This window comes from Larimichthys crocea, chromosome XIII (genome assembly GCF_000972845.2).
Source record: "Larimichthys crocea isolate SSNF chromosome XIII, L_crocea_2.0, whole genome shotgun sequence".
Classification (NCBI taxonomy): domain Eukaryota; kingdom Metazoa; phylum Chordata; class Actinopteri; family Sciaenidae; genus Larimichthys; species Larimichthys crocea.
Window position 1 is genome coordinate 8,123,131 of NC_040023.1, and position 25,952 is coordinate 8,149,082.

Sequence of the window (25,952 nt, forward strand, 5' to 3'; positions counted from 1 at the left end):
CCCACTCTGCAGTAAAGTTTCACTAGTGCAATAGTCCACAGCTGAAATTAATCTCCAACAAATGCACTATTTACTTCTGCTTGAGTAGCTTTTGTTTTAAAAGTTCCCAGCCTCTTTTTAATGAAACTGTGTATCCATTACCTGTTTTTAAACATCTACGCATTCAGCAGAAACCAATAGGCGTGATGCTGAGTACACAAAACAAGGTAAAGGAAGTCAGAATAACATAAAACAACACCAGAGCTATGATTTTAAAATATGATATTACTGGTCTTTCACCATCATCACATAACAGAAACACCATTGTCGGATATACAACATTTTACAGCTGAAGAACCTGAACTTACACAAAACATACACATAAATTATACAAGAGAGCTAAATGTGGCAGAGTCTATAAATAATTTTATAAATAAACAGTACAAAGTACAAAAAAGGACAAATACAAACTGGATAGGATCATATATAAACAGACACCAACAGTGACAATGGTTAAAGGAAACAACCACAGTACCAGTTAGTTTTACAAGCAGACATAATGCAAAGATATTTATTTAAGAAAAGGAAAATTAAATCAAATTAAATGAGTGAAATACAGAGAAATGAAGCCTTAGGGAGACAGACCTCTAAAAAAACAAACAATTTCAAGCAAAAAGAGAAAATACGTTCAGAGATTATAAGACTGGCTGTTTGATCACTTTTGTCTGTGCACTCACAATATCAAATAATAATCCTTTCTGATGTGGCACCCTGGGATTGAGGCTTATCTGTGGTCAGGACTGCAGCAACTACTGGTTAAGTTGTTTGCGGGGACATGTGACTGTTTATTTGATATTTATGGCTAATTTTGATGTTCTTTAGAGCCAATATTTTTTAGTTTTTAAGGCAGAAAAGTTGAGATAAATTGTGAAAACGGATACTGTTTTAGAAATACATAAAATACATTATTTGGTGTCCTGCCTGTGGCCAAATGCAGATTCCTCTGGGGATTCCTCTGCAGATGGCTCAAAGAACATCTAGTTACTGGGTCGGCACATTGCTTGTTGTCATAAGCCCAAAATGCGGCCCACAGAGAGACATTTGACTACTGAACAGAAATAGACAAACACAGCGGAGCACGTGTCAGAGAGCTGTGATAAAGCCGCCAGTGTTTGTGAACATTGTCACAACTGGCAGAACGTCCTGATTTAACTGCCTGCTTCAGGATATGTACGCCGACAGCTGCCACTGACACAGTTTCCACAGTAACTGCACATCAACATCACGGTTTTCAATATAGCTTGGTAACATGTATGACTAATGTGTGCAGTGATGTGCACACTGCATGCTCAGTATATGTCCTGCTACTTTAGTAGGAGTGGACCATATGAATAAAACCCTCTCTCGTGTTATGTGTAATTTTATATCCAGACATTGATACTGTATATACTGTATATTCTATAAAATATGTAGGTTAATGGGTCAAATAAGAGAGACTAATTCAGATAATTAAATACTCAACAAACTGTGCACAAAATGTACTACACTGATCCAAAAGAAATCCTATAAATCCAGCAATGCCGTGAATTATTTTCAACTTTGATCGAATGACCTAATAACATCCAGACGTACTGTAACGGTACGAGATGTTAAAGTATAACCCTTACTGCATTATTAAGACACATATTTGAGAGTTTAAAATCTGTAACAGCACCTACGTGTCAATCAAAGCGAATCAAATTCTCTCATTTCTTTCCACTCCCTAATTTCGTTTTCAACATCAGCCACAAAAGTCCAGTATTAGCCAAGCTCTAAAACCAATGTAGTCAATATATTGCTCCAGCAACAACATCTCTAAGAGATATCACAGTAGAAATTATATGTCACAGAATATATAAAGCCTAAAATATCTTAATATTCACTTAATTTGTTGTAATGTTCACTTTGAAAGATAGACACTTTGTATAGCAGTGTTGTCTGGGAGCTCTATGTTTTTCAAACTAAAGTTCTTCTTACTGGGCAGAGCAAAACATGTAAAGTTTGTCCTGAAGGTGGCGCTATAGAGGACAGATCATGTGCTCATACTAATGTGAAGGATGCAACACTAACATCAACAAACGACCAACAGCAAACTCAGCAAGTATCGAGAAAGAGAGCGGACTCTTGATGTACAAGTTTTCAATATTTGCAATCGAGATATTCATGCTGGAGTTACGGCATCCAGTCATTTCATCTTTGTGTTATCAAAGTCATAAAATAGGATGCAATAGTCACCATAGATACGACAGACAATCGAGATTATTGTTGTAATTAAAATCCTCTCCAGCGCTTGATATCATCACAGTCAGCGAGTCTTAATGACCTCCTTTCAAAGTGCTTTCCTCAGGCTGTACTGGAACTTCAACCCTTGACCGAACAGATAATCGTCAAAGTAATGACTTTCCTTTGAGGAGATGAGGTCATTGAGATCTGTTTGTTTTCCTCTCTTTACAGTGCACATCACATGTCTGCTGTGTCGATAAGCACAGAGGCTGATATATAAAAGGAGTCCCTGACCCTCTTGTCTCTCTCTTTCTCTCTCACAGCCTCAGACATGGATTACAAGGTTGTGTTCGCAGCCTTAGAGACGGTATGCGGGGACATCATTTCTGTTATGGGTGGGCCTTCTGATTTGCCGTACGGCGCCGTTGCCCAGCGTCTGGTCACGTGTATGAAACAGATTCAAGAGCACGGACGAGCCCTGGAACCTGTGGTCCGGTGCTTCACCGCCATCTTCCATCATTACGACTTTGACGCACAGACGCCTGGAAATGGCTACCGCACCCTGGTCAAGGTAAGACCGAGCCAAGCTGTTGATAATCAAGCTGTGGTTGCATGACAGACAAAAACTAATCTAATTACTAATTACTGTTTTTTTTTTTCATATCATTTAGTCCATAAAATGTAATTTTAGTTTTCCCAAACTGTTGTTGACAAACTGGTTATCCAAAGCCAAAAACCTTTTAATAGTTTATAATAGAAGCCGGAGAAAATCAGCAAATATTCACATATGAGAAGGTACAACTTTAACAATTAATCAATTATCAAAATAAATGTTTTAGTCGTTAGTTTATGGACTAATCATTTCAATGACAGTATAAAGAATGGAGAGCGTATCTGTGACGTCACCCACAGGTCTCTGAAGGCTGTAAACATTTTTATTTCTGCTGTGAAGTTGTGACATTGCGGCACAGACACAGAGGTTGCCGCTTGTTAGATTCCCATGAACTCTTTTGCCTCTTGTCACGCGGCGTTGATACCGCCTGGGATGAATTTTCATGATGTCTGTATCTAAATGACAAACATTCGTTATATATACTGTATGTTGCACGTTGAAGGGAAATAACTTTAATATTCAGACAGTCACACAGTGACTGATACTTTAAAAAAGTACTTTTTTTTGATAAAATTATTAAATGTAACAAAGGTATTTTATTTTTTTGAATAGGTAGGTCGAACATAATGCTAAATTCACTGTAATCTAAATACACGCCTCACACTGGCTTGTTTGTTTACAGTGATGTCTAAAAATGAATGGATCCCATGTTGAACCTCTTAAATCTTTGAAACGGATCAGACAACTCTTCCTCTGTTTTTTTTCTTGTTGACAAGAAGACCAACATCAGCAGTGTGATGTTGGTCTCAGTGTCTCTGTGAGGCTCTCTTGTGTTTTTGGACAACAATGGAGCTCTGTGGCACAGAGAGCTTTGAACTTTAGTTGGTATTCATTGTTGGTTTTTAGTCTTTTTATGGCGTTTGTTCCGAATAACAAAAGTAATATAAAATATCACCACTCTTTATCAGTGTCACTGTTTGTGTTTCTGTCTTTCAGGTCTTGCAGTCTTGCCTTTTGCACATCGTTCACAAGGGCCGCTACATTGCCTCTAATTACAACAGTGCCTTCTTCAGGGCAGACCACAACGCCTCTGAGATGGAGGCGTACTGCAGCGCCCTGTGCCAGCTTCGCGCCCTGATGCACCTCGCACAGCGGCTGGTCAACGACAACGACTACGCCCAGCTGTACTCCCTGCAGGAGGGTGACCTCAGTCGTCGGTTCGTGCAGGAGTACAGCTCCATGCACAAAGCCTGTTTCTACGGCCGCTGTCTGGGCTTTCAGGTCAGCCAACAAAAAAACAAAACAGACTTACTTCACACCAGTTGCTTTTATTTTCGGGCCAATCCTTAGCAGGCTGGAGCAGAAAGCTTAAAAACAACTCTGTTGACTGTTTCTTTTCACAGTACTCGCCAGCTCTACGTCCGTTCCTCCAAACTGTTGTCATAAGCATGGTTTCCTATGGAGAGACGTATGGTAAACAGCAGTCCAGCTTGGGTGAGTCTCCTTCTATCTTTGTCTGGTTTTGTCCTCTGTGTTAAGATCTTGTTGTGGCTAAAAATCATCCTTCCTCTTCCAGGCATGGCAGCCCTCTCCCTGCTCACATCAGGGAAGTACGTCATGGATCCAGAGTTACGTGGCGCAGAGTTCGAACGAATTACCCAGAACCTGGACATGCAGTTCTGGAAGTCCTTCTGGAACCTGACAGAGTCCGGCCTTTTAACAGTAGGCAGGGTCAAATATTCGACAACTGACTCCCAAATCAGCTGAAGTTCTCTTTAATGTTTCAACTGCCCACATTTTTTGATCCGTGCAGGGCTTCAGCAGGATAGCCTCCAGCCCGGTGCAGATGAACATCACCTTGACTTTGCCTCCCGTCACTCTGCGCCTCCCACTCGCCTCAGACCCGAGTCTAACAGCCACCGTGTCACCTCCAATTGCCCATTGGGGCCCCGGGCCTGTCAACATGCGTCTGATCTCCTATGAGCTTCGAGATGGACAGGTGAGGCAGAATCTGGACCAGACGTAGAGTAGATTTACATGGAGGATATAATGAATACCAAGACAAGCGCTCCTATTTTTGCATATCAGAAGTTTGTACAAGTTCTATCTGTCTCCTTTTGTCCCTCATGTGATGAAATCTGCTCACGCCTGCTCTCATTTTTCCTTTGAATTTAATTGTGTGAGGAGATAGTCATGCTTTATCACCTCATATCTATATTCTGACTTACTTTATAGGAAAGTGAAGAGCTGCTCACTTTTTCCCGAACCGATCCTCCGCCCATCACAGCGTCCCAACTCCCCTGGGTACAGAAGCAGCCTCGCTCCCCCTGGCTCCTCATCCACTTCCACGGAGGGGGCTTTGTGGCACAGACTTCCAAATCCCATGAGGTACAGTACAAAATGCTGCGATGTGAGACTGCTGGTTTTAACTGCAGCTTAATCTGTTACATTTACTTACTTCTCTGCCCACCTCCTCATCAATCAGAATTATCTTCGGACTTGGTCGAAGGAGCTGAACGTACCTATCCTCTCCGTGGACTACTCTCTGTCACCCGAAGCTCCCTTTCCCAGAGCTCTGGAGGAATGTTTCTACGCCTACTGCTGGGCTCTGAACAACTGTCACCTGCTGGGTACGTTTGTGACCACACACTCAGGACAACACAGGACTAAAATCATCAAACAGGGAGAATCAGTGGCTGTTATTTCGGGTTCAGCAGGAGGAAAGAAGACCTACAGAATATTTGTAGAGTAAAATATGAGAGAAAAGTAAAAAACAGTAAAGCAATAAAGGAAATAAACAGAATAAAAAGAATATAATATATAACATATACAGACAAAACTATATAACTGAGTATTTCTGTGAGTATGTGTGAATTCACTCTTGTTTAAAATACAAATGTATGTGCCAGTCTATTCACACAGGCAAGTCTACAAATAGCGCTTTATTTGCACAGAAAGAGAATCTGCACACTGCTGCAGATGTAGATAGCAAATGTGCACAGTGTACCAGTCTCATATGTGGTGCCGTATCAGAACGTGGAACACAGAAAATGTCACGTGTGCCCATTCACATGCAGAACGTATAGAAAAGGAAAGAACCGATAATTCTGTTGGTTATGTGGTCAGATTCCCAAAGTGGTATCTTCAAATAAGTCTGTGAAGGTTCATCCAGGTCGTCTTTCTTTGAGAAGAGTTAAATGTGGGGCAAATCCGTCAAGATGTTTCACCTCCATCCACGAGGCTTCTTCAGTTTTGACTGCTGAGGGAACAGTACGGTAAACGCAGGTGTTTGCAATGATACTAATTAAGGTTCCTTTACCTGTTTCATGTCAAAATAGCTACTGTGAGAAAAGGTCTATTGACATAGACCGTCGTTCTATCCGGACCTCAGGTGACCATTCACACTAGACATGAAGGACCTTAACAGCAGCTGTCCATATCGGACCTCAGGTGACGGTGGTGACTCGCACAACAGCAGCACTAACGAACAAAGTGGAAACTGGCCAAGTCAGTGGTCCCACCAAGGCTAAACACCTGGGTTTCCCCACCACTTAGTCAGAACTGGAGAAGCCTTTTGAATAAGGCTACAACCAGCTGCCGCAGATTTAACCTTCAAAAAAGAATTCCTAAAATCGATTTATCCTTTCAGCCAATAATGGCAGTATAAAGTGTTTAGGGTAAACTGTAAATCCTTGTTCTTTATTAATACAGCTGAAATAACTTCTGTGTGTGTGTCTCAGGCTCCACAGCAGAGCGGGTTTGTCTGGCAGGTGACAGCGCCGGAGGAAACCTCTGCATCACCGTGTCCATGAAGGCCATATCCAACGGCATCCGAGTCCCCGACGGCATCATGGCCGCCTACCCTGCCACCCTGCTCACCACCGACGCCTCACCCTCCCGCCTCCTCACGCTCATCGACCCGCTGTTGCCTCTAGGTGTTCTCACAAAGTGCCTCAATGCCTATGCAGGTATGTGGGCGTACGGGAACGCATTAGAGCTGGTTTCACACCTCATTTAACACCGGTGGAACAGAAAACAGACTCTCAGGGGGATTTATGTATAAACCAGATCATGTGGGAGGAAGGAGAGATGGAAATATGTTGAACAGCCTGTCGTCATCTGCGCTGTCAAACCGATGATCACTTCTGCACTAAATATAAAGTCTGTATCCACCCATGGACTGAATCCGCCTAGTTGGCTTACAGGTTTGACTGGTCGGCCTGATATTCTCTGACACAACGCAGGAAGCATCTGATAGTCTGTCACTCTCAACAGTGCTGTTGGACAGATACAGATACTCTATACTGAACTCATACAGAAGATATTAACCCTGTGATAACAAAGAAACAGAAAAAAATATTCACTATTGTAATGTTTCGTCTTCTAAGTGGCTACTGAAAAGCTACAAATGTGAAGCCAGGATTGCATCCTCAAAAGCTTGTTCTGTCCCTTGCTCACGTCACATCTTCTCCTTCTCAGGTGCGGACTGTCAGTCGGTGCAGCCTGCAGTGGGAAGCGGCAGTCTGAGCTCTCTGGGTCGAGACACCGCCGTGCTGCTCAGCGATCTCACCCAGGGAGCCTCCAACTGGATCCAGTCCTTTCTGGACCCGGCGCGAAATACCTCCGGTGGTGGCCGCTCACAGTCTTTAAGCCTGAGGAGGACCCAGAGCCACGAAATCCGGAGGCCGTCCTCTCACACCTCCACAGCAAACTCCACCGATCACCTGTATTACCCACCGGGCTTCGAGCCCCTGCGTTCAGAGTGCCTGGCTTTTGTTCGCCCTACGTCCTGCCCCATTATCAGGAACCCGTTTGTGTCGCCCCTGCTGGCTCCAAACAACCTGCTGAGAGGCCTGCCACCTGTACACATAGTGGTAAGAGAGAGGCAGAGGGAAGCAAGAATTTATCTGTAGATCCTTTGAATTACTACTCCACAAATCCTGGTTTTAACCTGCTCAGTACCAAATGTCAGACTAAAGAGCCAAATATTTCCTCTCAAAGAGTTGGTGGAGACCAAAACAGAGCTAGAGAAAGAATAACGATTAATTCTGACACAAACATGACGCTAAATGAATGCTCATGTGTTGTTTGTCATCTTGTTCATCTGTCTCCTCTCAGGCCTCTGCTTTGGATGCCTTGCTCGACGACTCTGTGATGTTTGCCAAGAAGCTGAAGGACATGGGCCAGCCCGTGAGTCTGACGGTGGTGGAAGACCTGCCTCACGGCTTCCTCAGCCTATCGCAACTCGCCAAGGAGACGGAGGTCGCTTCGGAAATCTGCGTGGAGCAAATGAGGAAGATTTTTCAGCAGCAGAGCCCAACGCCTGCCCTCCGCAAGCGGCCAAAGATGGAAGAGACCTTTCAGAGCACCAATCCGTCGGGCTGATTTATTAGCCTGCCGTTCTTGGGGACTTTGTTGTCGTTGGCTGGCGTAATATATTGAGAGACATGCAATGAATGTAAGAGAGGGAAACAAGTGAAGGATAATTATGAGGAAGCACAGGGACACTGCACTTCAAACCTTTTCAGCACAACACAACGATCGAGAGATCTGTAACAGCTCTAAAACGGTCCTAAACGATGATAAAAAAGGAAACGATTATGTATTTTTCTACCACCGATTAAATGCACAATAAGAATATAACATATATGTAGCAAAAACTTCACCATAACCAGCCCTCACAGTAATTTCTGAACTGATAAACGTCAGTAATGGAAGCTTCTGTGCCTTGAACTTTAAGTGCTGCTGTAAAAAAAAAAAAAAAAACTCACCAAACTGAGCAGGATTAAAGGTTTACTTGTACAGGAAACACAGTCCAGATGCACTGTATTACTATTATTAAGATTATATTTGGATTAAATGTGTAATCTGGTTTTGCCCAGTTTGCCACATGTTTACAACATATTGTTAAGGAGGCCTTCACATTGTGTTTACCAGCAGTATGTGGATTATGGATGTGGACGTGAAAGAAACTTGTAATACTGTAAATTAACTCTTAGTATTTCTTAATAATAGTATTTAACACTGTGTTGTTATATGTAAAGTCTGAATTAAATCAAAACTGCAAAGATTTCTTGTGTTTATTTGAAGCTTTTGGACTAAGTAGTGGTTGTACATCAATAGTTCGTTGGTTTTCCAACATTCTTGAAGGAGTTCTCATATATGCTGAGCTCTTGTTGGCTGTTTTTACTCCACCCAAACCACTTCAGGTGGGTTTAGATCAAGTGATGCAGCACTCCGTCACTCCCTTTTTGGTCAATTGAATCCTCTATGCAGCCTTAAGATGTGTTTGCACTCAATGTCCTGTTGGAAAAACAAATGATCGTCCCAATAAGCACAAACTACATGTCGCTGCAGAATGCTGTGGTAGCAATTCTATCTTTGAATTCGATTGGCAGTGTCACCAGCAAAGTGCTACCACACCATCACACCTCCTTCATGCTTCAAGATGGGGGAACCACACATGCGGAAACCATCTGTTCACCTTCACAAAGACACAGCAGTTGAAACCAATGTTCTCAGAGCAAAGTCCAGATTTCAACTGGTCTAATGTTCATTCCTTGTTGTGTTTCTTGGTCCAAGCAGTTCTTGTTTTTTTTCTCAGTCGTGGTTTCTTTGCAGTAAATTGACCACAAAGGTCACTATTATTACTGTACACAAGCTTGTGTTTCAGGTTATTACTGACAAAATGACCAAACTGCAACACATTTCAAACCCAAACATTACTTACATTACTGCAGCGCTGAGTTATTTAACGCAGCTTGACGTTTCCCATCCTTCAGTGATAACTCTCTCCGCCAAATGTTTGCTCTCGTCGCAGTTGTCAGACTTCCCATACGATAGACCCCGTAATGATGTTTTTGACATTTTTCTGGCACCAGTTCACTCTTTTTCTACACATTCTATTGGTCGCTGCTTACATGTGGAGCATTTAAGTTTGACAAGTTAAAGGAGATACCTCGCTGTCTGCAGACGTCCACACCGACGCCACAATGCTGTTCCTTGCTTTTCTTGTGTTGGTGGGTACCAAAGGTGAGTTTGAGTGGAAATTAACCTTTTGAACCTTTGCTAGGTAGATTAAAAAATACCTTTTAATGCTCAGGTTTAGATAATTTCTAAGATGTGCTGCAGATTTCAGGGTCATGACTTTTTGTCAGATCATAAGAATTGTTATGTATGATTCAAGCAACAGTTTGCAGTTGAATATACGTTAATTATTCCTCATCTCTACACTTTTACTTTTACACCCACACAGCCGCCCTCAGCTTCGATGATAAGATCGTTGGTGGGTACGAGTGTAAAGAGCACTCGGTCCCCTGGCAGGTGTCGCTCAACAATGGCTGGCACTACTGCGGAGGAACCCTGATCAATGAGCGTTGGGTCGTCAGTGCTGCACACTGCTACAAGTAAGTTAGGTTTAAACACCATCCTCTACTGAAAGAGGACTTCCAATCATCTCTGTTCCCCCCCCATGGCCTCTCAGGGGTGAGGATATCGAGGTACGTCTTGGTGAACACCACATTGGGTACAAGGATGGCCCAGAGCAGTTCATCGGTGTTGCTGCCATCATCCGCCACCCAGAGTACGACCGTTACACCATCAACAATGACATCATGCTGATTAAACTAGCAGACCCAGCAAAGTTTGATGAGTACGTGCAGCCCACCGCCCTGCCCAAGAGCTGTGCACCTGCAGGCACCCAGTGTCTGGTCTCTGGATGGGGAGCCACCCAAAGCCCATGTAAGAACAACAAACGAGCAGTTTATCTCAAGATGACGAGGCCTTAAAAGGGAGTCTCTCTGATTGTGTTTGTGTGTCCCAGTCGGTTGTCTGAAGTGCCTGCACTGCCTGGATCTCCCAATCCTGTCCCAGGAGGACTGCGAACGCTCCTACCCCAACAGGATCACCTCCTCCATGTTCTGTGCCGGCTTCCTGGAGGGTGGAAAGGACTCCTGCCAGGTATGAGAAGGCAGAAATACACAAAAATATCATCGAATTTAGGTCAATTTGATTCTTGTTTTGAATAATCATGTTCCTCTGATTGTTACTTGTCTCTATCAGGGAGATTCTGGTGGCCCTCTGGTGTGTAACGGCGAGCTGCAGGGTGTGGTATCCTGGGGATGGGGCTGTGCTGAGGAAAACCGCCCCGGGGTTTACGCCAAGGTGAGTTTAACTTTCAATGTGTTCACGAGTACGACGCTTCAGGAAGTGTCTCTTGAGTCGGTGTCATGTTTTTGTGAAATGAAGCATGTGTTGTGTTTTTGCTGTTGAGATCATCACCTGCCATTAAACTTTAACTTTAAACCAGTCGACTGCAGTAAGAGTTGCTATAAATAAATAACTACCCTTGCTCTGTTCTTCTCTGTATCCTTGTAACTTGTGTTTTTAGAACTGATATGCACAGAAAACGTCTGTTTGATCTTCATTATATGAACCTTTATCTTAACATCCTGAAGCATTCGATCTCAGATTTCTAACAGATTGTGTCACAATGATTGATCTGCCTCTTCCTCCTTTTTTTTAAAACTTATATTCACTTTATCCTCCACAGGTTTGCCACTTTACTGACTGGATCCACTCCACTATGGCCTCTCACTAAAGTCCCCTGTTTGTTCATTTCATGTCAACAGCAATTTCAGCAAATTTATACATCTTTCCTAACTAGTTCACGAATTCTTTGTTTGTGGACACTGGCAGTAAAATATCATCATGAGCAACAGACCAACACTGTGTCCGGGATTTGATTCACACACATTAACTTCATCAGACCTGTACCACAATAGACAGGACCCCTAACAGACAATTTAATGGCATTAATAAATAATGTTCTTTGCATGTTTAACACATTCACAACAAATCACAGTGATTTTATTGGTCAGATATGTGAACACATACAAGGAATTTGACTCTGCCGCTCTCAGAGAGTCAGTGGGTGGAAAATATGAGGCAGCTCTCAGGCCAGCTTTCATTTCCCGTGTGCATCAGTGAGCCTTTGCTGTCCGTGACCCTGTCGTCAGTTCATCGCTGTAGAGAGCTGTAGTCTTGGAGATGCTCTGACCCAGTCGTCTTACCATCACTTGTCAAAGTCGCTCAAATCTGTGCACTTCTAACAACTTTGATATCATCAAAAATAACATTTTCTAAACCATGCTGTTGTATTTTAGAACTTTAAACTCACTCTAGTTATGTAATCCATCACAGTTAATGTCAAGTCTGCATTATTATTATTACTTCTGACATTATTAAGTAAGGTGGTGCAGACTTTTCCTTTCAGTCTCCACTTTAACTGCATCACCCTGCAACAATAATGTTGACGCAATAAACTTTGACGGATTAAAAGCTGCATAAAAGTAATATATCACTGCAGGGCTTTTACAGGAGTAGCATATTTTGGCACTGTTTCAACCACTAACATTAGTATTATTATTTTAATGACTTTATTTATATAGCGCCTTTAAGACCAGAGTTTACAAAGTGCTTTGACAAGACGAGCACAAACAGGGAACTCAGGCAAATTGAATAGAGTAAGTTTAAGATTTAAGAACATGGTAATAGCAATAAAAGCACTTAAATCAGGGATGTCCAAAGTATGGCCCGGGGGCCAATCACGGCAGCCCGAAGCTTCTCCGGTTGACATAACAAAGCATTTGAACCTGTAAGGACATCAACTGCTGGTGTTATATATCTGTAGATGTGACACAATATTACTTTCTGAATGAATCCTCAACAATCATATAGTAATCTGGATTGTATTAAACAAAATTACCAATGATGACATTGGCATTTTATGCAAAATAACTCAAAATGTGTAGTGTTACAAATTATTATTCCAAATTAAATTATTAAATTATTATGTCAGTGTCATATAAACAGACAGGGGAAGACGCACAATTGAAAACTTTCATTGAAAAACTAAAAGTTAAATGTTTGTTTAATTGAAATCGTATTTGCATAATAAGTTGGAACACATTGTAATAAGTCATGTTTAGGAGGAACATGCAAGTTTAACATATTCTATATAATTTATTCTTTGTTATCTGACTCCAGATGTGAAAGAAAGATAGAAAGAACTGCTTTTTAGATTTGTTCACGCCTGGTTGACTAAGATTTGGTGACACTGTCATTAAAAAATAATTTAAAGTAATTTAAGTTTATATTTCTTTTATCTCTGGTGTTTGACAGTAGACCATTTTACATTGTGAGACATCTTATACATATTACATGTAAGTGTCAGATGCATGACAAAACAAGAATAAAATAAAATACAGACACCATATAAATGATGTTAGTGAAGTAGAATAAAGTAAAGTAAAGTATAGGGGACATATTGATGCGTTTACATAGCTGGAAAGCATACATACAGCAGATGGATACATACAACATGTTGGATATCCTCTGGAAAAGGTATTTAAGCTGTAGGATCATCCAGTCCAAAACAAGTTCCAGACTGGTGTCTTGATCTTATTCCTGTTATTCATCCTGTTAAGCATAACTTCATATGAAGCTGTTTTGGCCATGATGTTTTAGTTCAGGGGGTTTAGGTGTTTTCCACAGTTTCAGTATTGCCCTGGCAGCCGTTGTAGTCCCTGCCATGATTACAGAGAATTCTCCACTTGATATGTTTTGTATTCGGCTTCTGTCCCCTAGTAGACACAACCTGGGAGATAACGGTATGTCACTTCCCAGCCAGTTGCTCAAATTGTTCAGGAGTGTTTCCCTCCCAGTACTGCCCCCTCTTCCTTCTCCGCCCGCTGCCCCCACAAACTCTGGACACTGCCGACAGAGACTCGCACAGACTGAAAAAATACAAAATTTGCACTGTGTACAGCTGTTTACGTATTTCATTTTTATAGACCTGTTCATACTGTAAATTCTGTCAGTTTAAAAAATCTTTCATACTGCTTTATTTATATCATACTGCCATATTTATATTGTATATATATTGATAATTCTGCTTATACTGTTCATTCCAATTCCTATAGCCATATTTATACTATTTATATCTCCAGACTTGCCACTGTCTTTTCTATTCTCGGATGTCTTTTAGCTTGTATATATATGTTTATTTCATATTTTTTACATCTTCACTTCATATTTTGGTATTTTTATTTCATGTTAGTGCTGTTTGGACGAAGAGAACAACAATTTAATTCTTTGTATGTCCTGTACATCTTGCAGTGTTGATAATAAAGCCGACTTGAACTTGAAAAGGCTGAATGACAGGGCACTCCCATATACGGTGTACAATAAAAAACTAAATAGTTACAGTTACATTTGTGTGTAACTTTTAATACATTTTTTTTAAATAATACATTTTATTTGAAAGCGCTTTTCAGGGTACTCAAAGACACTTTACAGAGAAGAACATTAAATCATCAAAACAATAATAACAGTGCACTAAAAACATATTAGACATTAAACATTAAAAGCAATTTTAAAAAGGTGTGTTTTTGTCAGAGATTTGAAGGTGGGCAGGTCAGTAACTTTTATTGTTTTTTAATTTTTAATCTCCTGCAGTACTCAGGTGTGACAGCGGGTGTCAGCAGCGTTTGTAATAAACAGCAGAGCGAGAGAGAGACGAAGAAGAAGAGGAAGGAGAAGAAGAAGAGGGCGACCATGTTGATTTAAAGGAAGAAGAAACACAATAGAGGCGAATTATTCCAAGAGAAATTCAGTTTATTAACGCGAACTGTGGAAGAAAGCAGTGGATCAACCGCACGCTGAGTTATCCCTTGTTTAAAAAAACAAAAACAAAAACAAAACAACAAAGAAACTAAAGGTAAGCTTTGCGGTGACGCGCGCGCGACCGTTTCCGTTAAAAACATCCGCGCGGAGCTAACGTTAGCTGCTAACGTTAGCTGCTAACGATGCTAACGATAAAAAAAAAATAACACAAAACAAACAAAAAAACGTTAACAATGATATATATAATAATTTGTATCGTCTTTAATTTTATTATAACACATTTATTTATTTATTAATCAGGATTTAAAGTCTTTTAATTTGAAAGTTTTTTTTTTTTTTTTCCAAGCGCGAGCGTTGTAACGGCTCAGCCTCGAGCTAAGCTAAGCTAAGCTTTAGCCTGACGTAGCTCGTGTTGACGCTCCGCGGTGAGATTACGCTGTTTTGTTTTGTTTATTTACAAACCTGGACGAGTGAGTTACTTCATAACTCATAACTGGTTTGATTATCGTAAAGTTTATGGAGCTGTTTTGCTGAAAATGTTCGTTAAAACCCGTTTAAAAGTTGCACGTTCGTCTCGATGGAAAGCAGCTCGTAGCCGGTTTAAATTTAAAAGTTGCTCTCAGTTTTTTAACCGTGAAGATGTTTTCTGTAAGTGAGTCTTATTTTAAATTCATAAATTAATCCGACCTGTGCAAGTCTGCAACGAATTAGCTGTTATAATGAGCTCTGTGTTTGTTTGTTATGAAAGTTTCAGCTCTTTACTTTCACGGTTTGATGCGTCGATAACACTGAAACATTGTTTTTAAATGAGTGAAGGGTTTATTATTTAAAAAATAAGGCAAAACATTTAAACATACAATATTTGAAAAGGAGTGAGAAGAATAACTTATAAACTCTTTAAATAATGAGTGACAAGTTTAGATATGCCTGATTCTTATAGATAAATATAATATATCCCTGACTTTGTATTACCAAAACAAAACCTGCGTATACACTTAATACAGTACACTCATACTCTCACACATGCACGAAGAGAAACGAAACAAAAACAAAACAAAGGAGACAGTAACCTCATAACCTGGGATGTAACTCACGACTCGATTCGAGTCATGATTATTTTTAAATCAAAATGAGCTACAGATGAATTATGACCAGATAAAATATCTTTTTATTTGTAGGGAAAAAATCTTTCTTTACAGAAACTCTCAAACAGTTTGTGTTCTCTTTATAAAAAGTGCAACTTACATCTTAAACAACAAAACACATGACAGAGATCTGCTTTCTTTAGAAACACTCACAGTAAACTGCTGTTAACTGGTGTAACGTGCAGTTTTCGCTCTCGAGGCGGTGTAACGTTACTTTGGCGGCTGATGTGCTGCTGCATGTTGCTCGTGTTGCCGCTATATGTCAGCAGTCTCTTACAATATTTACATGCTGTTTTGGTTTTGTCTGCCCGTTTCTCACGGTTGTATTTGTGCATATAGGGAATCCAAAATGCCTCCACACAGGTGATTTCAAACTGCTCGGTGCGTCCTCTGTTTCAACCGTCGCCATGTCTTCCCTCGCTCTGTGCACGTGACTTTAAAGCCTGACGTTGAACAAATGAATCACCAACCAGTGACTTTTTTTAAGATAACGTAAGAACAAGAACATATCCTACTTCTCTCACATTCGCCAAGAATCGCGATTAATTTTTTCCGTCAACCGATGCGAGTCGTCATGCATTTGTACCGATTTTTAATCGTGTCACGATGCATCGTTACATCCCTCCTCATAACCCTTAGTGCTGCCCAACACCTCCTTTATGCCTGCACCTCTTGAAATCAGTGTTTTTCTACCTCAGATCATTTGTTTTATAAGTTTGTAAATGTGAGCAATGATAAAGAAGAGAAAGTGATTGTTAGAGTTGGTTTTGTCACAGGTTCACATGATAAAATCAGAGGTGTTGACGGATTAACAACATTTTAAAGCAGATTCATGTTCGTATAATCTTTATCTTTTCTTGCAGAGTTTGTGTTTTATAAGACTAAAATATTTCATAACAGGGCGCATTCAGACGGGGTCAGGTGCTCTGGAAAAAGCTAAAATCATTAGATGATCTGCGGTGAATTATCTATTGTAATAATTGACGATGCAGAATTGATATTGACGCTGGAGTTTTGTTATCGTCGTGCATAAAAGATATGCTCAACAACAAAGTTTATCATTATGTAGAAAAAGAAACCAGAGTAGCACCATAAATCAAAACAACGTATCGGCTTTAAAGTTAAACATCTAACTCCTCATCATCGGTTCATGTTACAGTCAGTCTAAGGGTACGTTCAGTCAGATGTCTGTGTCGAATGTAACTGCGCTGTGAAAGAATCGGGAAATGACTTTTTGTTTTGCTAATTTCAAATTTCACTGATCTGGCTCAAATGAATTGGCGTTCACGTTCGGAGTCAGTTTAATGTTGATTTTTCTGAGTGATTTGAGCTCGTGTTTTATTCAAAAGCTTTGGGTCGGATTGTTCTTCCAGGTGACAAGTTTGAGTTGTTGGCCGACTTCGAGGAGGCAGCGGGTTGATCACGGCCACACTCACACACTTCACACACCGACCTGAAGACCTGCGGTGTCCAGGGGAGAGAGGGTCGAACACCTGGAGGAGGAAGAGGAGGCGCGGGAGGAACGGAAATAAAAAAAAACACACACACACTGAGGACTCAAAAGGGGTGGAAAGCTTTTTTGGCTTCGGACTAGACAACCCCTTGTATGATTTGCGATTTCAGGATCCGGTTTTTCTCAGACGTGGAGCGACACATATCCACACAGTGGAAATAAAACGGAGAGCATTATAGACTATATGATTTCGGGGACAAACTTGTACAAAGTTGGACATCCTTTTTTTCAAGGACAGGGACATTGAGCAAACTCGTATGGACTCAAAAGTGGAAACAGGAAATATTGTTCCATTTAGAAACAGAAGTTTAAGTGTTGAACTAAGAGTATATTGAAGCTGAAGCTGTCCCCCAAGTTCAGATTGCCTTAGTTGTTCTATTTCAGGACTTGAACCGCTTTGATACTTGTTCACGTATAATTTTTCTATATTGTGGGCAAGTATATTCATGCATATGAATGCAAATTTCTCTTCGTTTTGAAGAGCTCTTGTGTAAAAAAAGAAAAAAAAACGTGTTTTTGTTTTTTGTTGTTGTTGTCGTACGTCAGTCACTCTGTTGCTGAAGGGGACCGAACTGCACGTACATGTGTATATGTAAATACGACGAATTGACTTCAGTTGTGGCAAAGCTTTGGACTTAAAAAAAAAAAGAAAAAAGAAGAATAGAGAATATTGTTTGTTAATGCTTTATTAAAAACTTTTTTTACTTTTGAAGAGAATTTTTAAAAAGACAAACCTAAGAGGCAAAAATCTAATACTTTGAAGAAAAACAAAAAGGAAAACTATGGCAACCGCCAGAACAGAAACCGTCGGCCCGGTCGTCATGGGACTGAACAAGCAGAACGGGCAGCTCAGAGGAGGACCGACCAAACCAGCTTCAGTCCAGCCAGCACCCACAACTCAAGGAAAGTCTTTGGGTGCACCCCAGATAGCAGGCGGCGCCGCTCAGGACGGAGGAGGCATCAAGTTCGGAGATGACTGGAAAAAGAGCCTAAAGCTCCCTCCCAAAGACAACAGGGTCAAAACCTCAGTGAGTCAGACTCGATAGCAGCTTTCTCTCTTTGACTTTAAATCTAGTTTTACTGCCGTCGTCCTAACCCGTTCTGTGTCTTCTAATGCAGGATGTGACGTCCACTAAGGGGAATGAATTTGAAGATTACTGTCTCAAAAGAGAACTCCTGATGGGCATCTTTGAGATGGGTTGGGAGAAACCTTCCCCTATCCAGGTATGGATCGATTTACCTTTACAATAAGGGTTGGTTTTAACCAGGAGTTTAGCTTGTTTATAGATCGGTGTATTGAATGAAAAGGTCAGATTATACGATGAAATGTCGGTAATCATAATGTAGATAAGAGAAATGTTGACTAGCGGTAATATTTTTGTTTCCCCCGCAGGAGGAGAGCATTCCCATCGCCCTGTCTGGACGGGATATTCTGGCTCGGGCTAAGAACGGAACAGGAAAAAGTGGAGCTTATCTCATCCCGCTGCTGGAGAGGATAGACCTGAAAAAGGACCACATACAGGGTGAGACACTGCCTGTGGTTTTATGCAGACACCTCCCTCTCTCATCTTCTGTAGCCTGTCTCGTAGTCAGCACATCCACCATATCTGAACGTTTTTGTTTTTGTGCCTTTTAGCACTTGTCATGGTGCCCACTCGTGAGCTGGCACTACAGGTGAGCCAGATCTCCATCCAGATCAGCAAACACCTCGGAGGAGTCAAAGTCATGGCCACCACGGGGGGCACCAACCTGCGAGATGACATCATGCGCCTGGATGAGACCGGTAAGAGTCCACGCTGAGTCCAGACGTGCGTGTTGGTTTCAAGTGTATAACTTTACACTTTTTAACGAAGTTAATTTCAGCGTTTCATCTTGTGTAACTTGCCCTGTTTCCTCACATCAGTGCACGTGGTCATCGCTACACCTGGTAGGATCCTGGACTTGATAAAGAAGGGCGTGGCAAAGGTGGACAGAGTCCAGATGATGGTGATGGATGAGGTAATCGCGAGTAAAACCAATAAATGCATCTCATCAGATCAGATTAAAGCGTTGCTTCGTGCTTCATGCCGCGTCGTCTCCCGTCTCCTCTCAGGCGGATAAGCTGCTGTCTCAGGACTTTGTGGTGCTCATCGAGGATATCATCAGCTTCCTGGCCAAGAACAGGCAGATCCTGCTCTACTCTGCAACCTTCCCCATCAGCGTGCAGAAGTTCATGGTGAGCAGTCGGCTAATTGCTGCCGATGGCTCTGGGCCACTTGGCTCGGCTCGGCTCGCACTGCAGACCAAGCTGTTCTCACACCGTGCCCAGATCTGTGTTTGTGTTAGACTTTGTTTTCGTCTAAAGCGGTCCAGCTAACAGTCGCATGGTTTGATTCGGGAAAAGTCTCCTGCTTTGGAGTGCAATCATGCAGACTACATGTGTAAATACGTTTGATTCGAGTTAAACAAAGCTTGTTTTAAACTCCTGCAGTGAACCGACATCCTACAAGCTTCTGCTGTAAACGTGTCTGAATCTTTAAAATGACCTCTAAACTATTTGTTCTGCGTCCTCGCCGCAGGCCAAGCACCTTCAGAAACCCTACGAGATAAACCTGATGGAGGAACTGACTCTGAAGGGCATTACTCAGTACTACGCCTACGTCACAGAGAGGCAAAAAGTCCACTGCCTCAACACACTGTTCTCCAGGGTGACTCTTTATTCTTCTTAAAACATCTCAAACATCCTGCTTCAGTTCCTCTTACAACAGTAAATTCATCAGCTGACGGAAGGACGCACAATTGATCCATAACACTTTTTGTTTTTCTCTCTTCTCTCTGCGTCGCAGCTTCAGATCAACCAGTCAATTATCTTCTGTAACTCCACCCAGAGGGTGGAGCTCTTGGCCAAGAAGATCACTCAGCTGGGCTACTCCTGCTTCTACATCCATGCCAAGATGATGCAGGTGAGGACGAGGCACAACTGACAGAAGCAACAGTGCAGCTTATATATTTTCTTTTTCCTTCTGTAGACATAAGTACAACTCGTGTTGAAGGCTGCTGTGAGTTTTATATTTTATATTTCTTGGCGCTCCTGTCCAGACTTTTGGGCGTTAGAGTAGAGCCACAGCAGGATCGCAGTATGTCCTGTTGGAAAACCTCTTTTAATACCTCGCTGCCCAGATTGTCTCCAGTTTGGGACGTGTTCAGAAAATATGAGTTTGATTTCTCTTGATTAGAATATAATCTACAGATAAACTTGGATTCTTTCATGGATCATAGCGTACAAATAACATACTCCAATATAAATGTTTCTCTCTGTTCATCACCAATAACCTCTTTTTTTTTATGTTGTTTTCTTCCAGGAATACAGAAATCGTGTTTTCCACGACTTCAGAAACGGACTGTGCAGAAACCTCGTCTGCACTGGTGAGTTTTCTGTCGTTCACGCACACATCTCTAACGTTATCCAGAAACAGCACAGATCTAATTTTTCTGTCTTCAAATAGATCTCTTCACCAGAGGTATCGACATCCAGGCTGTCAATGTCGTCATCAATTTCGACTTCCCCAAGAATGCTGAGACTTACCTCCATCGTATCGGAAGATCAGGTATGCTTGCTTCCCTTTTTAGTAAATAAAACACTTTGATCAGAGTCTGTCTCCGTGACGTGTTGACGAGTTTTCTCCTCTCGCTCTCAGGGAGGTTCGGTCACCTGGGCCTGGCCATCAACCTGATCACGTCAGAGGACCGGTTCAACCTGAAGGCCATCGAAGACCAGCTGGTGACCGACATCAAGCCCATTCCAGGCAGCATCGACAAGAGCCTCTACGTGGCCGAGTTCCACTCGTCCGGCGCCGACTGTGACGTGGAGGAGGTCGAGGAGAAACCAGGACACCAACATGACAGCACCTAAAATAGGTGAGACGCCTCGAAATAGATTTTTTTTCATTTCACATGAAATATGTAAGAGACGTCCTGCTGATCGGCGTTTTGTCTTCTCCCCTGCAGGACAGTCGGACACACCGGGCTTTTGCACAGACATCAGCGCTTGCACACAGGCTTCAGTTTCACGTTTCTCACTTTGTTTTCAGAGCCTGTCGAACGGATGTAAAGGCTGTTTTGTTTTTTTGTTTGTTTGTTTTGTTTTAGCTTTTCCTCAGAGAGAGCTGCCTCATAATTTTTTTTTTTTATTTTAACTAACCGAGAAAGTTAAACTGTTTTTGTTTTGCAGCAAACTCACCGTACATCCTGCGCGTGAGCGCGTTTATTTTTCATTTCTCCCCCTGAAATCAGACGGCAATGCAAACTGAGCGCTGAAGCTGTTTCCAACCTCGTCGTCCTCGGAGGCGGTTTTCATTTCCAGCAGCAGTCGGGCCTCTCTTTTTAACGTTACAATGGTGCACTCACACCAGCCATCGTTCTGTCCACTTACACTGTTGTTGTCACTTAAGTGCCTTACTCACACCACCACCCCCCCCACCCCCACACCATGTGCACTCATCCATTCATAAGCCTGCTGTCCCCCGTCGTGCAGCAGAGTACGAGCACAAATAAATATGAATTTAATAGTGACCCCGGGTTTATTTAAAACATCCATTATGCAAGGGAAAAAGACAACACACACACTTCTTCTTCTTCTTCTGCTGCGAGGTGTCGAACACATCTCAAACTGTTTTAAAAAAAAACAAAAACATCCTGAATGTGAACGTTTATTTTTAATGTGAACGTTGCAATAAAAAAAAAAAAGGGCAGCTTTATTTAAATACTGCGCGACTGTTTTTCCCTTTTCACTCGATGACGGCTAAACACACAACGCACCCTCCCTCCCCTCCCTCTCATGAACTGATCCACGCCTGCAAACACACAAACAAAACGGGGAAATGAAGAGCAGCCTCACGGCTGTCTGCTGGCAACTTCTCCCGACCGTCTCTTGTACATTTAAAAACATCATTTCCGGGGCTGGTGACTACTGTAAACCGCTTAATCGGCCGCTGCAGCTGGTTCATGAAACGCCGATCTCCTCTTCCTGCGAGCAGGAACCGATGCATCAGAGACCGGGTCGGAACAGCTTCGACGGCCTCGTTTGTCGTTGCTTCAGCTAATTAAGTATCGAAGCTTTGTTGCAAAACAATAGTTTAATTTTCTTTCTTTTTTCCCCCCTGCACTGGTTCACATTCTGTCATTAGAGGAACAAATCTTTTTTGTTTTTAAAGCCCCATCATGTCACAAAAAGTCAAAGTTGGTGAATGTATTCGTTGCCAATGTGTACTCTCTATTAATGCCCAGTGGTTGAATGCCAAGCTCTTAAGTTATCGCTGCTGCTGCTGCTGTCGTCGGATTAGAAACTCCTCTCTGGGCTTTTCATGGACCACGGGGTGATGAAACCTGCTCGGTCTGTAAAGGACCACCTTCAGTTAGAAACCGTTTTCTTCTTTCAGCAGCAGCAGCGACACTTTTCTTTCTTTTTTGTTTTGTTTCCCCCCTGAGCACGGCTCTGTTTTCTAATCATACAAATGTGAGGATTTTTTTGTGAGGGGGTGGGCTGTGTTTTTCTTTTTGTTTTGTTGTTTTTAAAGCAAAATTGTAGCATCTTTGAACAGGCAGCTGTGACTTCTTTTTGTTTTTTTTTTGTCCTCCCCTTACAGAGCGTCAGTAATGCTTAAAAAAAAGACATAAAAAAGAAAGTATTTTTGCTTTTTAAGGTTTGTTTTTGATGTTTTTGCTTAAAGCAGTTTGGAGGAGAGAAAAAAAAATGGGGGAGGGCGCTGTGAGGCTTTAGCACTGGGTAACTTCTGGGGGTTTATTATTTTTCCGGGTGGGTTCACGAAGACTTCAACGTCTTGAATCTTTCCTTCTCTCTCTGGTACTTAAAGCAAAGATGCAAGCTTTGATTTTTAAAGTTTCCCCTCAAAAAAAACACACCGATTTTCTTTAGTTTTCTTTGTGTTTTAAGTGCCAGAGAGAGCGTTAAGTTATACAGGAGAGAGTTTTCTGGAGATGCGTCGAAGCACTGTGATCTTCTCGAACCGCTTTCCATGTTTTGTGTGACGGACGATCAAAGTGCTACGATTTGTTTTGCAGCAACTCGATCCAGTTTTTTCCTTTTTCTTTTTTTCCACTAGGGCAATCTTTAATACGAGGTGTTATGAATCATTTTGAGGAAACAAAAAAAAAATTGTAAATGATTCATTGTTTACACTAGTCGTTTACAATTATACAACAAGTTAAAAAAAAAAAGAAAATACTTTGCTTCATGGGCGGAGGAGGAGGAGGAGGAGGTCGGATTATTTTTGTTTCCTTTTTTTTCCTTGAAATAGATTTTCAGGATTTACATTGAAGCAAAACCAAAAAAGGAGAATGTCGTGCGAGTGTGTGAATGAAAGAGAGAGTGAGTGTGTCGGTCGGTGTGAGTGATCAGGTGTATGTATGAATGTTTGAACAAGGTGTGTGTGTGAGAGAGTGACGTATGTCTGAAGCTGTGACAGGCTGCGTTTTTTTGTTAAAGAGTCGTCACGTTTACACACAGCTCGTCTTCTGGGGGGGAAATTAGACACCAGAGCCAACGCGGGTACTCGTTAGCATCCCGTTAACGAGCTGCATGTAAGCGTGCATCTTATTTTTTTTTTCTTTTCTTTGTGTTTTCATGTGCAGACGTGTTTTTGTTGGCGGTGTACGATGTCTTAAATATCAGTATGGATGTTTACAGTTGTCAGGGATGTGACTTTTTTTTTTGTTGTTCTTAGTTTTTTTCCATCTCCCGCTTCCTCCAGAAGTTTGTGGACATGAATTTAATTTCTATTGACACATTTTCTGTTTTGTTTGTTTTTGTTTTATGTACCTGATCACATCCCTGACCTTCATTCCATGATCTCCTTTGTGACCCGGCAGAGATTTAAACGCACATTTAAAGCAGAACCTCTCCTCAGTGTTCGTATTAAAACATCTCTCTTCATTAACTAAATATCCGACAACATCTCAGACTGGAATTGTCTTCGAATGCTCAGCCGTTTAAAGAAAAACTCCCCTTTTTGTTACAACTTTTGTAGCTCCAGCAGTAGATGAGATGTAAAGCCAAACACCCCACCAGGAATGGACGCGAGGCGCAGCCGTTCTAGTCGATGTTGGGTTGATTTTATTTGATGTTGGTGGGGAACCAAAACAACATCTCCGCTACAGTTTGACGGAGACGTGCGTGGTGGGGTTGCTCAGATCTCAGAACAAGCCGACGTGGCTGAAAAAGCAGCTGCAGTGCTTCGGTTTGAGAGCTCAGCACTTAAGTTACTAAAAGTTTTACATGCGTTTTAAATCTGATGACTGGAGCTGCAAACTTGAGTTTTTCTTTCGTCGTGTTTGACATGAATTTGTACGTTTTTAGGTTGCGGTGAACTTTTATCGGGTCACAAAGGAAGCTATGATGAATGTCGAGTGATTCAATTGATTTTTTTTTTTTTTTTTTGTCATCTGTGTGTCCAAGACGTTCTTCATCTGTGTGACAGGTTTTGTGCTTTACGCTCTATGACCTGGGGATGTCAAGGACGTGCTGCGGGGGCGGGTGGGTGGGATTTTTTTTAAAAACCTGTTAGGAAAGGTTTAAAAAGCTCAGACAGGGTGAGGATTCGGGTACAAAAATACAGTTTTGGGATTCTAAATTGGCGACGAACAAGAATAAAGAGTCAACACGTTGACTTGAATCTAGTATTACAGGCCGAACTGCCCCTTTAATGTTTCTACTGTGCGTAGCTGAATTAAAATCGGGCCCCCCCGCTGCACTAATGTAGACTCACCCACGCTTCAGACAAACTTTAACGATAAACTCAGCAGAATTGTTGTAGTGAGCTGAAGGTAAAGTCACAGCAGTATTTCCCTTTTTGCAACGCGGATAGAGAAAACGACGACGAATTGGCTCTAAAATTTCCTTTTTTTAAGTTTCAGGTGTAGCTCAGGATGAAGTTGCAACAGTATTTTCTCTACAACACAGACAGGAAGGAGTGAGAATATTACAAATTGGCTCAGTAAAAAATGGATCACTCATACTTAAAGTTTGTCTCATTTATTCAGTTTTTATTTGAGTTGTTCAGTCTTTGTACCGTTTGTGGTCCCGCTTCTCCCACGTCTACTTGAGTCGGGACTTTAATTTGGTCTGTTAATTTCTCCTCCCACACATCTCCTGTTATTTCCTTTCCAATAAAACTCCGTAATGATTGGTTTGTACTTTAAAAAATAACAAAAAACAAACGTCATTGTTCATCCTTCTTTATTCCTTTTTGTTTTTCCCTTCTTGAAGAGGCGCAAGGTATCTCAACGACTTGTGTTAATCACTCTGTCCTTTACTGTTGTAACGTGGAAATACATGCAGGGGTTATAAAAATTCAATAAATTGAACTTAAATTTACATTGTCTGCTGTCTTCTCATTTATATTATATTTACTACATTGTCACATGATTGAAACAGATGATCTTTAATTACCTGAACAGAGACAGGATGTTTTTGACTGTTGTAGCATATTAACTACTGAAAACCCACAACAACACCGGCATGAACACTGAACTAATGTATTAAAATCAGATTTAATCAGCGCAGCCCGTTCATATGAGACACCTGTAACATCTGTAAATGAAGAATCAAGGCCAGGAGAGTACAGCACTTCTTTTAAACCTTGACAAATTAGAGCAAGCTCTGGTTAATACATCTGTTTCCATTATTTTGATCTGTAACCAAATCACACATCCTGCTGTACGAATGGTATATGCATCACTGAACAGCGTGGACGCTTTG

At 41.6% G+C, this 25,952-nt stretch overlaps 3 protein-coding genes across 4 annotated transcripts in view; all 3 read left to right on the top strand.

Annotated features, from left to right (window-relative positions):
* Positions 1 to 8,924, top strand: part of lipea (lipase, hormone-sensitive a) — a 10,130-nt gene extending 1,206 nt beyond the window's left edge. Inside the window, exons 2-11 of the mRNA XM_019254673.2 lie at positions 2,565 to 2,812; positions 3,851 to 4,135; positions 4,258 to 4,348; positions 4,431 to 4,576; positions 4,668 to 4,853; positions 5,090 to 5,242; positions 5,340 to 5,484; positions 6,595 to 6,822; positions 7,334 to 7,728; positions 7,973 to 8,924. Coding sequence (XP_019110218.1) covers positions 2,565 to 2,812; positions 3,851 to 4,135; positions 4,258 to 4,348; positions 4,431 to 4,576; positions 4,668 to 4,853; positions 5,090 to 5,242; positions 5,340 to 5,484; positions 6,595 to 6,822; positions 7,334 to 7,728; positions 7,973 to 8,239 — 2,144 coding nt within the window. The 3' untranslated portion in view covers positions 8,240 to 8,924. The remainder of the gene's footprint in view (positions 1 to 2,564; positions 2,813 to 3,850; positions 4,136 to 4,257; positions 4,349 to 4,430; positions 4,577 to 4,667; positions 4,854 to 5,089; positions 5,243 to 5,339; positions 5,485 to 6,594; positions 6,823 to 7,333; positions 7,729 to 7,972) is intronic.
* An 858-nt stretch (positions 8,925 to 9,782) lies between these two features.
* LOC104928055 (trypsin-2) lies at positions 9,783 to 11,575 on the top strand. Its single transcript, XM_010742266.3, has 6 exons — positions 9,783 to 9,886; positions 10,110 to 10,260; positions 10,338 to 10,594; positions 10,677 to 10,813; positions 10,916 to 11,017; positions 11,406 to 11,575. Exons 1-6 carry the CDS (start codon positions 9,847 to 9,849, stop codon positions 11,451 to 11,453), a joined length of 735 nt encoding a protein of 244 aa, XP_010740568.1. The 5' UTR covers positions 9,783 to 9,846; the 3' UTR covers positions 11,454 to 11,575.
* A 2,831-nt stretch (positions 11,576 to 14,406) lies between these two features.
* Positions 14,407 to 24,221, top strand: LOC104928054 (probable ATP-dependent RNA helicase ddx6). Of its 2 annotated transcripts, none has more exons than XM_019254164.2 (13): positions 14,407 to 14,633; positions 17,058 to 18,225; positions 18,317 to 18,421; positions 18,591 to 18,720; positions 18,834 to 18,980; positions 19,101 to 19,195; positions 19,290 to 19,412; positions 19,756 to 19,884; positions 20,023 to 20,139; positions 20,539 to 20,602; positions 20,683 to 20,784; positions 20,875 to 21,094; positions 21,185 to 24,221. In XM_019254164.2, exons 2-12 carry the CDS (start codon positions 17,980 to 17,982, stop codon positions 21,087 to 21,089), a joined length of 1,473 nt encoding a protein of 490 aa, XP_019109709.1. In that variant the 5' UTR covers positions 14,407 to 14,633; positions 17,058 to 17,979; the 3' UTR covers positions 21,090 to 21,094; positions 21,185 to 24,221. The 2 variants fall into 2 exon arrangements, with proteins under 2 accessions (XP_019109709.1, XP_027142275.1); XM_027286474.1 differs by lacking the exon at positions 14,407 to 14,633 and adding an exon at positions 14,896 to 14,964.
* Positions 24,222 to 25,952: the final 1,731 nt, after the last annotated feature.